Raw genomic sequence first — 16,469 nt, forward strand, 5'->3', positions numbered from 1 at the left:
CTGTTTTCAAAACTCCTGACCATAAAGCCAGGAAGGGGCTGGGAAGCAGCAAGAGCAGAAGAAAGTAGAATGGGGTTTAGGCGGCCCCGTTCTAGAGATAAGTGCGGGTCCCAAAGGTGGGACCCGCATCTATCTGGCATTTATGACATATCCTATGGATATGTCAGAAATATCCCTGTTGGGAAAACCCCTTTAAGTCAGCAGAGCATTGGCAACTTTTATGCACTATGCGCCTCAGGACTCGGCGACCCCGCTTTGTAACTGTAAGTTATCTGCCTCTTTGTGGCTAAGTTGGTGTGGTTCCAAAACGCTTCCACTTTACAATAATACCACCCACAGTTGATGGGGCAATATCTAGGAGGGAAACAATTTCAGAAACTGACTTGTTGAAATGATGGCATCTTATTACAGTACCACTCTGGAATTCAGTGAGCTCTATAGAACAACCCATTATTTCACAAATGTTAGTAAAGGTAGCCTGCATGGCTAGGGGCTGTTTTTTTCTTTTATACACCTGGACTGAATGAAACACCTGAATTCAGTGATTAAAAGGTGTGTCCCAACACTTTTATCCATATACTATATATATATAATGAAATCTTAAAGAAAATGGGCACTACTATCTCATTTTGCACTAACCACCAGGTTTCTTAATGAAGGTGACACCTTAATATTTAGAGGCTTGGTTCTATAACATCAACTAGATACTTAACATATTTGTTTTACAAATTTATAGTGTTTTTATGTCAACAGTGCATTTTAATTATAATGCAACTAGTATAAGCAGGGGTAATAGTATTATATATCATTTTTATAGATATGACTTCTTTATATATGACACTTCTATAAGGTGCCCCAGATAAGGCTCTGCGGAGTGTGATGATTTTGTAGATAGTTATAACACAATATATAGTGGTAATTCACAGGACTGTATGTGCTTATTTGTTTAAACTTTATAAACTTATGAATAACAAAGGATGAAGATGTGCTTAACAGAAGTCAGGTGCCTAGACTGTCCAAATATATAAATGAACTGCCTCTTGGAGTCTCAGTGGGAGCTAAAAAGGAGGAGTATAGTATTCAAACTGTCTCTAACTTTAGCCTGAAATCTTAGTTGGAGTTTCTCTGTGTCTGGCACACAGCTGCAGTCAGTGAGCAATAGGAAGGCAAGAAGAGGCGTCTCCTCAGTGCCTTTCTTTCTACGAAATATAGAACATTTATCTGTGGATCATGGCACAAAGAACTTTGTTTGCAGTTTTCCTAACTTTGATGCTTATCGGATACACCCAGGCTCAACAGAGAGGTAAGGTTTTGTGTGGTGTGTATCTTGTTTGTGTGTTTGTTCAATACAACAATGGCACTTTCTATAACTATTGCTGATGCCCCAGATATCAAATACAAAATTTTTCTGTGACAGCTGAAAAGAACAGTGAAGAACAAATATGCACTCTGCATACAGTGTCCTTCAATCTTTTTAAGTGTAACTGCATGTATACTCTTTGATGTAACTTTTAGTTTGGGTTCCATCATAGCCAAGTTTTGTTCTTATGTTCTCTACTTTTTTGGATGCTTATAAAAGCCACATTTAGTTTTAACAATTTATATTTTCCTTGAACTTTATTCGTTTCACTATTTCTTCAATGTAACAAGAAACTTAACTTACGCCAAGCTGGAACTTCACATTTAATTCCTTTGCAATCCATATACTACATGTTGGTACATTTTATATGATGTTATCTAGTAATGCTGCTTTAAACCCGGGTCAAGGTTAAATGTGCATGTATGTTCTTCGGACCTCACAAACTTGTTTATTGTAACTTGCATCCATGTTTCTTTAGGATAATATTTATTTGTACATTATAAAGCAACCCCCGGAATGGTTAAGAGCAATTTCAGTCATATAAGTAAATCCTCTACATCTTCAGGTCCATGTTCACAGGTAGTAGTGTTGTAGTAAAACTGGTGTTTTAAAGGTATAAAACGAAGAATATGCTTAGAGCAGTAGTCATTTAATACCTACCTCCACTACTACAATGCATCAACAAAAAAGTGTTAACTTGACTATCCAGTTACTGTCACTTTGGATAAAATGTCAGGTCTAAATAGCTTTATTCCACCCGGACACCCTTTCTACTGTAGCATAGCGCTAAGGTCTTAAAGCTGCCAGCCCGATCCTGGTGGCAGTTATGTCAACTGCAGCTTCACTTCAGTGGCAAAATGGGAAAAGTAGAAGTCTGATACTATATTGACACCTGTAATTAGACATCAACACAGTCTAGTCAATGGAGTGGATGGCACAGCTGACGGCGTCATTTATAGTGCTTACAACCATTTTGAATATATTTATGCTAGACTATTCTTGATAAATCCACCCAGCATTAAAATGAAATATGCATTTTTTTTAATAGGCGGTGTATTCATCCTAGAAAAGTTATCAGGCCTGACATCAGATTGCATTAAAGTAGGGAATTCTAGCAATATTTGACTTTGTAACAAAAGATACCAGAGTATAACTAAAGAGGATGCAGAGTTTGCAGTCGCATATGGGCCCCGGAGCCTAATAATGTCCCTCTGCACCATTGAAGGAGACCAGTTCTATAAATGACGTGTAATTTTTGGGTTTGTCTTTTTTTGTAGATTTTGCATTGGGGCCAAGGAGCTTCAAGCTATGCAATGATGCATACATTCTTACTGTGTTGGCAACATATGTGCAGCTGTTATCAGATGCAGAGCATTAGAAATACAATACTCAACTTGTCACCTATTCATATCAGAGCATTATACATAATGTTGGAGCCAGAAGATAATATTCATCTGCTATATCTATACTATTCAAATATGATTTTTATATTCTATCTACATGAAATAAAGGCTGAAATTGATGTCTATATTGGTTAATGTATGTGTCCAATAATCCCTTCTAGCCTTCACTGTAGCCTACCTACTATAAATTAACCCCTTTACGACATGTCACGTACTAGAACGTGACAGCCGTTAAGGGGAAGCTGAGCTCGCTCCACACACAGCGGGTTATGGCTGTGTAATACAGCCGACACCTCACTGCAACGGGCAGAATCAAAGATAACTTTATTTCTGCCCGTTTAACACCTTAAATGCAGAGGTCAAAAAACAGAGGGTTGCCCCCGTCCAACGCGTCATCGCCCGCCAGGACACAATCGGGGGAAGCCGATGGTTGTCATGGCAACCTGGGCGCCTAGTGAACGCCCCCAGGTCTGCCATCTTTGTACTCCTTTGAAGCCCTGTCAAAGGAGACTGTCAGTATAACGATATACTGCAATACATTAGTTTTGCAGTATATCATGCAAGCAATCCAATGACTGCTGGTCCAAGTCCCCTAGGAGGACTAATAAAAAAGTTAAAAAACAGTTAAATAAAGTTTTTTTTAATGTTCCAAAAAAAAAATATTGAAAGTTCAAAAGAAACCTTTTCCCATTTTTTCTCTAAAGCAATGTTAAAAAAAAAAAAGATAACATAACTGGTATCGCCTTGTCTGTAAAAGTCTGAACTATTACAATATAGCATTGTTTAAACCACTCTGTAAAAAAAAAAAATATATATATATATAAAACATGCAAATTGCTGCTTTTTGGTCACCTTAGCTCTCCAAAATTTTTTTATAAAAAGTGATCAAAAAGTCGCATGTACCTCAAAATGATATTGATGAAAACTACAGCTCACCCCGCAAAATGTAAGCCCTCACACCACTAAATTGCTGAAAAAATAAAAAAATTATGTTTCTCAGAATATGGTGACACAATTTTTTTTTGTTTTTAGCAAATATTTATTTTTTGAAAAGTGGTAAGACATAAAGCCAAACATATAAATTTGGTTTTACTGTAATCGTATCAACCTGTATAATAAGGTGAATATGTCGTTTTTACTGCCTGATGGACACCGTAAAAACAAAACCCCCAAAAATATGGCGTAATCGCAGTTTTTTGCCCATTTCACCCCACAAATATTTTTTTCAAGCTTTTTAGCTTTCCAGTACATTATGCAGTGCAATAAATGGTGCCATGAAAAACTAAATCTTGTCCCGCAAACAACAAGCCCTCATATGGCTATTTTGACGAACAAATAAAAGAGTTATAGCTTTTGGAAGGCGGGGGGAAAAAACGAAAAAAAAACAAACAAATTGGCCATGTCATTAAGGGGGTTAATGAAAGATGACCTGCAGCAAAATGTTTGGAAATGCATATGTAAACCTCATGTTTATGTACATTTCAATTGTTCTTACTATCATTTGGGCAGAGATCAGTGATCAAGGCAGACATTTGATGAAATGAATCTAAATTCTATTGTCAGCCTGAATTAACCTACGTATGGCGTGTTTTATAGTTGTAAAGTTCTCTAGCCTTTACTATGTGGTTTCTATGTTGTGGGCTTATCTTCATCTTCATGTCTGAATACATTTTTCTCAGCTATATAATAATATGATTTAAATGTTCAAGTCCTGGATTGGGAAACACTGATTTAAAGAATAGGTTCAGTCTAGCTTTTCTTCTGAGGCTCCCAATAATTGTTTTAGCAACAAAATACAGATTGGAACTTTATCTACTTTAATTGTTGTTTAAATACTGACAATTTGTTTTTGTTTTTCTAAGCAGCAACTAAATACGCAGCTGAAATGCTTTAAATATCATTTAACAAATCTCATTGAGACTTTACATACCCTTTAAAGGGAACCTGTCACCAGCATTTCACCTATTAAACCAGCAATACCTGGTGGTAGTGGGTGAAAAATAGTTTCCATATTACCTATGATTGTCTTCTTAGTCGGCTCTGTAGCTTTAGTATTCAGCCTTTTAGTGTTCCCACACCGTATGCTAATGAGCAGAAAAGAGTCATATCTTCGTTTGAAAAGAGTCAGATCTTCGTTTGAAAAGAGTCAAATCTTCATTCTTCAAGCCTTTCCGACTTTACCCCGCCTCCTTACGTTTGTTTCGCAGCTTCACGCCTTTCCCCAGCACACAAAATCCTGCGCTTGTGCTTTGATGTTCTCTTCTGGTATGTGCGTACAACGGGACACCGGATTATTATGATAAAAGGCGCAAAGTGTTCGCAGACCGTTATTTACAGTTGGAGGAGGAGTTTAGGAGAGGGGATAACGGCAATGAAGGTTTGATAGCAGCGGCCAGTGAGGGATAAGTAAAGTTCAATATGTGAAATGCTGGTGACTGGTTCCCTTTAAGCTTACTTCTGTCTTGAAGTTTGGCTGTTACTTTCAAGCCCATTATACTATTTTTCTTTATTTTACACACTGAATATCATTATACTGCCCCCTATGGACAATATTATGGTACATTTTTAATATTTGACTGGGAATTGTAAATTTTGTTAAAGATCTATTGTTTAAGGTAATGTTTATATCTGATAATAATGAGTTCTATTTTGTATTATTTTTTGACTAACAGCAAAACATTTCTATGATAGGCCCAGCTAAATCTATAGCATATAATAAGCCATGACTGTCAGCTAAAAAAATATGTTCCCTTGCAGGGATTCTAGGGATACTTAAAACAATAGCTATCTCATTTTACCCATAGTAGTTTATTTATACGGTCTTCATGTTTATTTTTTCCTCCCTTGCATGCTTATGTTTTTTCCATTCTAATTTGAGCCAATGACTGTACTTAATCCTTCATTGGAATGACATTTATATGTATCTGACTTGAGATCCTACACTTTAAACAAACTTTACAAACTTTCGGGTGATAGTGATAAATACTAGTGCATGGTAAAGTGGACTAGTTCCTATAGCTCCCAATCAAGTTGCTGCTTATATTTTCCTAGGGACCTCTGTAAATTGAGAGCTGGAATCTGGTTTAACCCCTTCCCGACATCCGCCGTATATATACGGCGCTGTCGGGAGGTGCTTCCCGCAAAGCGCCGTATATGTACGGCGCAGTGATGGTGCGGGCTCAGAAGCAGAGCCGGCACCATCACCGCAGGGTGACAGCTGTATTATACAGCTGGCACCCTCCTGTAACTGCCAGGACCAGAGCTATTCTCCGATCCGGCAGATTAACCCCTCAGATGCTGCGCTCAATAGAGTTTTCACCCGATCGGCATCCCAGTGATGGCGTCCGAGTCTGCCTTGTACGGGAGCCTGCGGCGTGTCCTCATAGACTTGCTGTCAGTGAATAACTGACATCGCTAAGGGCATGACCACACGTGGCGGATTTCCTCCGCAACTGTCCGCATCAATGCCGCACAGAATCTGCGTTGCAGATTCTGCTGCGGATCTGCACAAAATGTGCAGAAAATTGATGCGGACTGGCCGCTGCGGACTGCAGGAAAAGTGCTTCCCTTCTCCCTATTCAGTGCAGGATAGAGAGAAGGGACAGCACTTTCCCTAGTGAAAGTCAAAGAAATTCATACTTACCGCCCGTTGTCTTGGTGACGCGTCCCTCTTTCGGCATCCAGCCCGACCTCCCTGGATGACGCTCCAGTCCATGTGACCGCTGCAGCCTGTGCTTGGCCTGTGATTGGCTGCAGCCGTCACTTACACTGAAACGTCATCCTGGGAGGCCGGACTGGAGACAGACGCAGGGAGTTCTCGGTAAGTATGAACTTATATGTTTTTTTACAGATACATGTATATTGAGATCGGTAGTCACTGTCCCGGGTGCAGAAACAGTTACTGCCGATCGCTTAACTCTTTCAGCACCCTGGACAGTGACTATTTACTGACGTTGCCTAGCAACGCTCCCGTCATTACGGGAGCCCCATTGACTTCCTCAGTCTGGCTGTAGACCTAGAAATACATAGGTCCAGCCAGAATGAAGAAATGTCATGGTAGTAAAACCAATACGCTCCGCAGCACACATAAGATCTGCGGACTTCATTGCGGAATTTTGACTCTCCATTGAAGTCAATGGAGAAATTCCGCCATGAGTCCGCCACTGCTCCGCAACAGACAGAGCATGCTGCGGACACCAAATTCCGCTCCGCAGCCTATGCTCTGCAGCGGAATTTTACGCCTAGTCTAAACGAACACTGCTAAATTAAAGTGTAAGTCAATGGACAAACGGCACCGCTGCGGATTAACGCTGCGGAGTGTCCGCAGCGGAATTTCAGTGAAATTCCGCCACGTGTGAACCCGCCCTAATACACTGCACTTCGTATGTAGTGCAGTGTATTAGAGTAGCGATTGGGGCATCAGGCCCTCATGTCCCCTAGTGGGACAAGTAAAAAAAAGTTAATAAAAATGTGGTAAAACAATATAAACACACACATTTCAAATAAAAATAAAGCTAAACTGACTTTTTTCCCATAGTAAGACTTTTATTATGGGAAAAACCGTAAAAATAAAAAAAACTATACATAATTGGTATCGCCACGTCCGTAACGACCCAAACTACAAAACTATTATGTAATTTATCCCGCACGGTGAACGCCGTAAAAAAAAACCATGAAAAACAACGCCAGAATCTTTGTTTTTAGGTCACATCTCCTTCCAAAAAATGCTATAAAAAGTGATCAAAAAGTCACATTTACTCCAAAATAGTACTAATAAAAAACGACAATCCGTTCCACAAAAAATAATCCCTGACATCGCTTTGTGCACGCAAAAATAATAAAGTTATGGGTCTTAGAATATGGCGACACAGAAAACAAATGATTTTATAAAAAAAGTGATTTTATTGTGCAAAAGCTGCAATACATAAAAAAACCTATATAAATTTGGTATCGCCGTAATCGTATCGACCCGCAGAATAAAGCTAACATGTAATTTAGGGTGCACTGTGGATGCCGATAAAAAAACCAATAAAAAACTATTCCAGAATTGCTTGTTTTTGGTAATTTCCTTTACCAAAAAATGAAATAAAAAGTGATCAAAAAGTCGTATGTGTTCTAAAATGGTACCAATAAAATCTACAGCCCGTCTCGCAAAAAACAAGCCCGCACACCGCTCAATCAACTGAAAAACAAAAAAGTTATGGCACTAGTAATGCGGTGATGAAAAAACATCTCAATGCGCAGGCCGGAGGGGAACATTCCTTCAGTTTTAGGGCCCTAGTATTTAGGAACTAGGAAAGGGAAGGGACATTGCACATCCGCTGGAAGCGAGGGCACCCATATTATACCAGCGCAAAACTTTCCCAGCAAAATTTCCCAAACTACGAAGGAGAAAAACTCCCCAAAAGGTGCAGAACGTTACAAAAGGGGGATAAGAAAGAAAACCGTTTATCAGTGTGGCACCGGCCTGCGCATAACGGATCGCTTCACAGCGTAACACACACCTATGGATAATTGTATTATTTACCCCATTATTATACCCTCTTATTATGCCCTGATGTACTCCGCACAGATTACATATACCCTGATACACTCCAGCCAGCTTACATATGCCACCACATTATAAACGGAAATACCAGCAAAACCCCAAACAGAACTATTACCAAGCAAAATCCATGCTCAAAATGGCGGTCTTTCCCTTCTTAGCCCTACAGTGTGCCCAAACAGCAATTTATGGCCACAAGTAAGGCATTACCATACCCGGGAGAACCCGCTTAACAATTTATGGGGTAAGATTCTCTAGGGGCACAACATCTTGTGCGGTGAATGGGCAGATCAGTGGAGAAATTGCAATTTTCACTTTGCACAATCCACTGCGTATTCATTTCTGAAAAACACCTGTGGAGTCTAAATTCTCACTTCACCCCTTGATAAATGCATTTAGGGGTGTAGTTTCTAAAACGGGATGACTTTTGTTTGGTACATCAGGGGTTTTGCAAATGCAACATGGCGTCCGCAAACCATTCCAGCAAAATCTACGCTCCAAAAGATAAATACCTCTCCTTTTCTTCTGAATGCTCCCATATACGTAAACAGCTGATTATAACCACATATGGGGTGTTACCGTACTCGGGAGAAATTACTTTACAAATGTTGCGGTGCTTTTTCTTCTCTATTCCTTGTAAAAATGAAAAATGTGTATCTAAATCTACATCTTGTTGGAAAAAAAAATTATTTTTCATTTTCATGGCTTAATTCTAATTAATTCAGCAAAAAACCTTTGGGATCAAAATTGTCACTATACCCCTAGATGATTCCTCAGGGAGTGCAGTTTCCCAAATGGAGTCACTTTTGGGGTGTTTCCACTGTACTAGTACTACAGGGGCTCAGCAAATATGACATGACACCCAGAAACCATTCCAAAATCCAAATGGCGCTCCTTCCATTCTGAGCCCTACCGTGTGTCCAAACAGATGTTTGTGACGACATGTGGGGTATTGTTTTACTCGGGAGAAGTTGCTTTACAAATGTTGTGGTGCTTTTTCTCCTTCAGTCCTTGTGGAAATGAAAAAAAAATACCTAAACCTACATTTTCTTTGAAAAAAATGTAGATTTTCATTTTTACGGCCTACTTACAATAAGTTCTGTAAAACACCTGTGGGGTCAAACTGCTCACTGTACCCCTAGATAATTTCCTAATGGGGTGTAGTTTCCAAAATGGGGTCACTTGTTGGGGATTTCCACTGTTTTGTCCCCTCAGGGGCTTTGCAAATGCGACATGGCCTCCGCAAACCATTCCTGCTAAATTTGAGTTCCAAAAGCCAAATGGCGCTCTTTCCCTTCTCAGCCTCGCCGTGTGTCCAAACAGCCGTTTAATACCACATGTGGGGTATTGTTTTACTCGGGAGAAATTGCTCTACAAATGTTGTGGTGCTTTTTCTACTTTAGTTCTCTTGGAAATGAAAAAAAATTAGCTAAACCTACATTTTATTTGAAAAAATGTAGATTTTCATGTTCATGACCTAGTTCCAAATATTTTTGCAAAAAAACTGGCCGGTCAAAATGCTTGCTACACCCCTAGATAAATTCCTCGAGGGGTATAGTTTCCAAAATGGGGTCACTTGTTGGGGGTTTCCACTGTTTTGTCACCTCATGGGCTTTGCAAATGCGACATGGCCTCCGCAAACCATTCCTGCTAAATTTGAGCTCCAAGAGCCAAATGGCGCACTTTCCATTCTAAGCCCTGCCGTGTGTCCAAACAACCGTTTATTACCACATGTGGGGTATTGTTTTACTCGGGAGAAATTGCTCTACAAATGTTGTGGTGCTTTTTCTACTTTAGTTCTTTTGGAAATGAAAAAAAATTATCTAAACCTACATTTTATTTGAAAAAATGTAGATTTTCATTTTCATGGCCTAGTTCCAAAAATTTTTGCAAAAAAACTGGCCGGTCAAAATGCTTGCTACACCCCTAGTTAAATTCCTCGAGGGGTGTAGTTTCCCAAATGGGGTTACTTTTGGAGGGTTTCCACTGTTTTAGTTCCACTAGACCTGTTCAATGCTGACATGGTGCCTAAAATATATTCTAATAAAAAGGAGGCCCAAAATCCACCAGGTGCTCCTTTGCTTCTGAGGCCGGTGCTTCAGTCCAGTAGCACACTAGGGCCATATGTGGGATATTTCCTAAAACTGCAGAACCTGGGCAATAAATATTGAGTTGCATTTCTTTGGTAAAACATTCTGTGGTACAAAAAAAATGGATTCAAAATGAATTTCTGGAAAAAAATAATGAACTTTGTAAATTTCACCTCTACTTTGCCTTAATTCCTGCGCAATGTCTAAAGGGTTAAGAAACTTTCTAAATGCTGTTTTGAATACTTTGAGGGGTGCAGTTTTTAAAATGGGGTGACTTATTGGGTGTTTCTAATATCTAAGGATCTCAAAGCCACTTCACAACTGAACTGGCCCCTGTAAAAATAGCATTTTGAAATTTTCTTGAAAATGTGAGAAATTGCTGCTAAAGTTCTAAGCCTTGTAACGTCCTAGAAAAATAAAATGATGATCAAAAAACAATGCCAATCTAAAGTAGACATATGGGGGATGTTAGTTAGCAACATTTTTGTGTGGTATAACTGCCTGTCTTACAAGCAGATACATTTAAATTGAGAAAAATGCTAATTTTTGCAATTTTTCGCTAAATTTTGGTGTTTTTCACAATTAAATACTGAATATATCGGGCAAATTTTGCCAGTAACATAAAGTCCAATGTGTCACGAGAAAACAATCTCAGAATCGCTTGGATAGGTAAAAGCATTCCGGAGTTATTACCACATAAAGTGAAACATGTCAGATTTGAAAAATGAGGCTCGGTCAGGAAGGTCAAAAGCGGCCAAAGAGGGAAAGGGTTAAGCAATATCTGAGCAATAATATTATGGAAAATAAAAAAAAAATACCATTCTGCTAACCGAGTTAAACACCACGTTTGAGGTAGCTTTGTAATATATGTATTTTCTCAATCCAATCACCGAGCTGATTTGTTGGGGACCAATACTGTGGTCTGCAAATTTATATATCTACATCTAGACAACAGCTTTTATGCATCTATTAAATGCATTTACTTGGGCTAGACAACAGAAGATAACACAATGGTTCTGTCGCTTTGTGCTCCTAATGTTTTGACACATATGTAGACGGCTAAATAATTGACTAAATTTATTAATGCGTGCTTCAGAAAGAAACTTGATTTGCGTCATGCTCGCCACTTTTGGTCGCATACTTTGGATATGGGCGTGAATTTGTCCTAAATGAACCAGATTTATCACTGGCATGTGCCCGTACTGTGTCGCATAATACTGGTCTAAAATATACCAGCCAAAAGGTGATGAAAAGAAGTGAATGAAGTCTAAAATATGCCAACATGTTCCAAATCTACCAAACGGCATGCACATCATCAACATTTTAAAGTAATGGCATCTTAATGTGATGCTGACTCCAGCACTCTTGTATGTAGAAATCAATGGAGTACCAAGTGTCCCATAGAAAGATACTGTTGTTCGTATATGCCTTCATTACCAGGGTCTTCAAGCATGGGCAATTTCTAAAAGCAGTGATCAGCGTCTGTACACTTGGCATACCATGAATCCAGAAATAGGATGTCATGATGCATAGAACCATTTATAGCCATGAGTGATTTATACATGAGCTTTGTTTCATGGGGATGTGGTATATGCATTATGGTATAAGAGTTGTGAGAGTTCTGTTTAACACATTTAACATCCATAACTTGTTTCCAATCTTTGCATACTTTTACGAAAATAACTGTATTTTTAGTGCATAGACAGAGACAGAGCGGTCGCCTATCACAGGAATGTGGCACCACTGCAGGAGTTACACAATGTTTTATAGGATACTTCTAAACACAATTCATTTGTCTATTCTTATTTGAAGCGGTTCCACATTCTACATGTGTTACTTGTTGGATGAGTGTGCTCTGTTTGTGTTAAAGCCTCTTCATGTCCCGGATTTTGCGCAGTTCTGAATAAGCTTCACAATTCCCTTACATATGCTTTCCATGATCAGAAACAGACAGCGTGACAGCACTTGAACAGAATATCCCTTTATTGGTGCCTGTAGCATTGCATTGTCAAGATACAAACAGAAAACTTAATTGTATTCAACTGTTTATATTTCTCTAACAAATCATTTAATATTGCGTAATGGCATTTTTATATACTATTTGTTTATTCATGTATCTATTATAACTTGGATTATTTCATAGATGGTCAGGATGTCCTAATACTTCACAACAACAGCTGTAATAAACTAAGGAGATAATTGTTGGAATACCAGTAATGATATGACTAATGACTTTCATTTCCCATATCTCATCTTTTTAGTATCCATGTTATTGCGAGTATTAGCCAAATGCCTCAGCAAACCAGTCACATGTTTTATTACATTGTCTATTTCATCTAAGACTAAAGAAACATATTTCCTGATTGGGTAATATAAGTTATACTTAGTTAAGTTATACTACATGTTAGTTTGGACATTATTTAGGAACATAAATCTCACTATACTAAAATAAATAAATAGTTAGATATATAATTTGGTCTTTCATCTACCATGTGGTTCTCTATATTATTGTAACTGTAACATTAAAGTAGGTCATTACTGTTAGTCATGACCCCAGGATCGGCCAATGATCTAATGTGTATGGTGGCCTCCAGACTCTACCCCGACAGCAGATGTGTGATGGGCAGAAGGATCGGGTTTGGGCAGGGTCTTGTTCATCCTCTCCAATCCAAGATTGGATTTTTATGGTGGAGCCAGGAGAAATACAGATGTGTACACCCTTAACTTTACTTGAATTGCAGAAATATATACAACTTGTCAAGATACCAATTCAATACAAACTGTCTCTTTCTAATAAAAACGTATAAATGTGTTTTAACATAGAAGTCTATGGGCAACGGATGGCCCACGGATGGAATGCGTCAGACGCATCTGTCACAGCCTTCCTGTAAAACAACATATACATTAAGCATATACTTTTTTTTAACATAGGTATATGTGGGCGACGGATGGCTGATGTATGGCATCATGTCAGAGTCATACATTTTTTTAGATATTTGTTTAACATACAACAAATGCACCACACATGTCCATAGGCTGTATGTGGTATTGCACCTCAGCATCATTCACTTGAATAGAGATGAGCTGCAATACCAGACACAGCAAATGAACAGGTATGGCTCTGATTTTGGAAGAGAATAACCATGTTCTTCTAATCCTGGACAAGCCCTTTAAGGGAGGACACATCTGTATTTGTTGGCTGAAAAAGATTTCTGCCAGGTTTGTCTTTTTATATATTACTCCCATTATACAAAACTTGACATGCTGTGGTATTTAACATTTTATCTTGCTAATCATTGGTTGAACTAAATACTGATGTTTCAATTTCTTCACCAAAAGAAGTTGTCTCTCTTGCTGTGATAACCTTTGTTTTCTTCATATTCAATCATTAGTCAATATTTAGTTCCATTTTTATACTTCTAAGATAATAGGACCCAAAAAAACTGATTGGTATTTCTGCATCTAAGAGTCCATTTAAATATATGTGGCATATACGGTTCTTTCTTTTTGCAATAATGGCTCACCTTGCTACTCTGAATGCTGAATAGACCCGCATGCAACATCCGCAGGTATATTTCCTTGCAGAGTATGGAATAATAATCACACATCATAAAATACTTTTTGGACAAACCGCATCTTATTTTTGGTTTTCATACAATAGTATATAGGCCACTGACCGACAACCTCCACGTATGGTAGTAGCACCTGTTGAACATAACTTGAAAGTATTAAACACTGAGGGGAATATATCAAAAGCGAACATTTTGGTGCACGCCAAAGTTATGCTAAAATTTGTAACTTTTCATTTTTCTCGCCACTTTCCAAAAGTGGTAGGTGTAGCTGAAGAGGCCAGGGGCACCCACCAGAGTGACAGATTTATCATCATTTACGCCAGAAACTGGGTGAGTTATGGTGCAAATCTACACCTGCTCATAGCTGGCGTAGATTTGCATTTCTGTCGCATGAACAGCCAAATGTGCGGCAAATGTATTAAGAGGTGTAGACCACTTAATATATTTGCTGCATTTTCCACTGATGTAAATTAGTTTAAGACTGGCCAGTCGAAATGCAAGTCTAAATATATCCCCCCCCCCCATTGTGTGAGCATTATTCTACATTTTACTAAGAAGTTTACAGTTTAATGTTGCAAATACAGTTCCATAGTAGGAAATTCACCAGTCTGCAAAATGCCAAGACAAATTTTGACTAATTCCCTCATGTCTACCAAGTATAAGTTTTAGATGCCACCTAGGGTAGCTTTTCTGGGAAGTCAAACCTGTCATTTATGAGACCTGAATACCCTTGAAGAGACTTAGCTCTTTTTGTGGCACTGTTTGTTAAGGTTAATTAAAGATTTCGATTCACTTACATTCTGTATTATCAGTGACCTGTATTAGTAATACAATATGACACTTTTATAAAATATAATCTATGGGAATCAGTGTAACAGTTGATATCTGCATGAAAAATGAGTTCTTTCAGTTTTCAACAAGAGAGATGTGTCCAATTTCTTATAACTCGGAGAAGTCATATGGACATTAGTAACAGATTAGATCATCTGAGTTACTCTCTAGAGAACCATATGTTACAGTTCGAGAATACATATGGATGAGAAAAGTAAGAAAACATTTATTACATTAACAAAATACCTTCTCATTCAGTGTTCAAAGTATAGAAGTTTGTTAAACATGCCATAAGAGAATACATAAATATATAGATACAAACAGATATATTTTACTTTTTTGTAAAATACGTGTATCATTCGGTACCTGAAACATCTGCCGAGTACAATGAACATCTGTGCATGGGTATGAAGTTATTTGCAAATGAGACGTGGGAATTGATATGTCGAATATGACAGTAGGAATTTACTGCAAAACACCAACTAAATAATGTTTAACTGTACTTACAATAAAGCTAAAATGACGTTTTCAGAAAATACTTGGATTCCAAATGCAAATCTGAACTGCACAAACAATAGCCGTACACATCAGAACTCAACAGACTAGATATTCCTCCCATTGCAAATCATTTTTCAGATTCCATAGCAATTTGGTTTCCAAGAATTGTCGAATATGGTGCCAGCATTAAGCCTTCTCGAATATCTTATCAGTCATTAGTCACCACATTTACATTTGAAGACTTGGATCTGATTTTGAAATATCATAACAACAATTTCAGCCTGGAAACCTTCTTAATGTCAGTTAAACAATACATTTGAAAGTTCATTAACGGTTTCAAAACCAATGAAAAATAGAACCTGATATATAGAAAAACCATTAAGAACTGAAATGCCTTGTTCAAAATCTCTAGAAAGGTTGTATTTTAACCCCTTAGTGACCACCAATACGCCTTTTTCACAGTGGCCCAGTCTAAGTCCCGTGCAGGCTGCAGCCGGGGTTAGTCTGTCTGATGACAGCCGGACTTCTGCTCCAACGAGTTTACTTCTATCACGGCCATTTAACCCGTTAAATGCTGCGGTTAATAGCAACCGTGGCATTTAACTTGTTTACAGAGGGAGGGACCTCCCTCTGTCAACCATCGACAGCACGCAAATGCAATTCAGGGCCTCCGATGGGGTGTCATGGCAGCCGGGGGCCTGATAAAAGCCCCCATATGCCAGAGGCACGTCCTAATAGATTGCCTGTCAGATTTACACTGACAGGCGATAATGCTCTGGTGTACTAAGTATACCGAAGCATTATAGCAGCGATCTAAAGATCGCAAAGTAAAGTCCCCTAGTGGGACTAAAAAAAATAAGTAATTAATAAAAATAAAAATTATTAATAAAAATTACAGTAAAAAAATAAATTACATTTTTTCCCCCATAAAAAGTGGTTTTATTTAGTAAAAGTGTAAAAAAGAAAATTACACATATATGGTATCGCAACAACCATAATGAATCAAACAATAAAGCTAATATGTAATTTAAACTGCAAGGTGAACAGCGTAAGAAAAAATGCAAAAAAACAATGGCAAAATTGCTATTTTTTTCCATTGCCCCCCAAAAAAGTCATAATAAAAGTTAATAAATAAGTCCAATGTACCCCAAAATAGTACCAATCAAAACT

At 38.2% G+C, this 16,469-nt stretch overlaps 1 protein-coding gene across 1 annotated transcript in view; it reads left to right on the forward strand.

Annotated features, from left to right (window-relative positions):
• The first annotated feature begins 227 nt into the window (after window positions 1-227).
• The window catches only part of LAMA2 (laminin subunit alpha 2), an 852,154-nt gene continuing 835,912 nt past the window's right edge, over window positions 228-16,469 (forward strand). Inside the window, exons 1-2 of the mRNA XM_075863715.1 lie at window positions 228-263; window positions 1,213-1,303. Of these exons, the coding sequence (XP_075719830.1) occupies window positions 228-263; window positions 1,213-1,303 (127 nt within the window). The remainder of the gene's footprint in view (window positions 264-1,212; window positions 1,304-16,469) is intronic.

Source organism: Rhinoderma darwinii, chromosome 4 (assembly GCF_050947455.1).
Source record: "Rhinoderma darwinii isolate aRhiDar2 chromosome 4, aRhiDar2.hap1, whole genome shotgun sequence".
Lineage (NCBI taxonomy): Eukaryota > Metazoa > Chordata > Amphibia > Anura > Rhinodermatidae > Rhinoderma > Rhinoderma darwinii.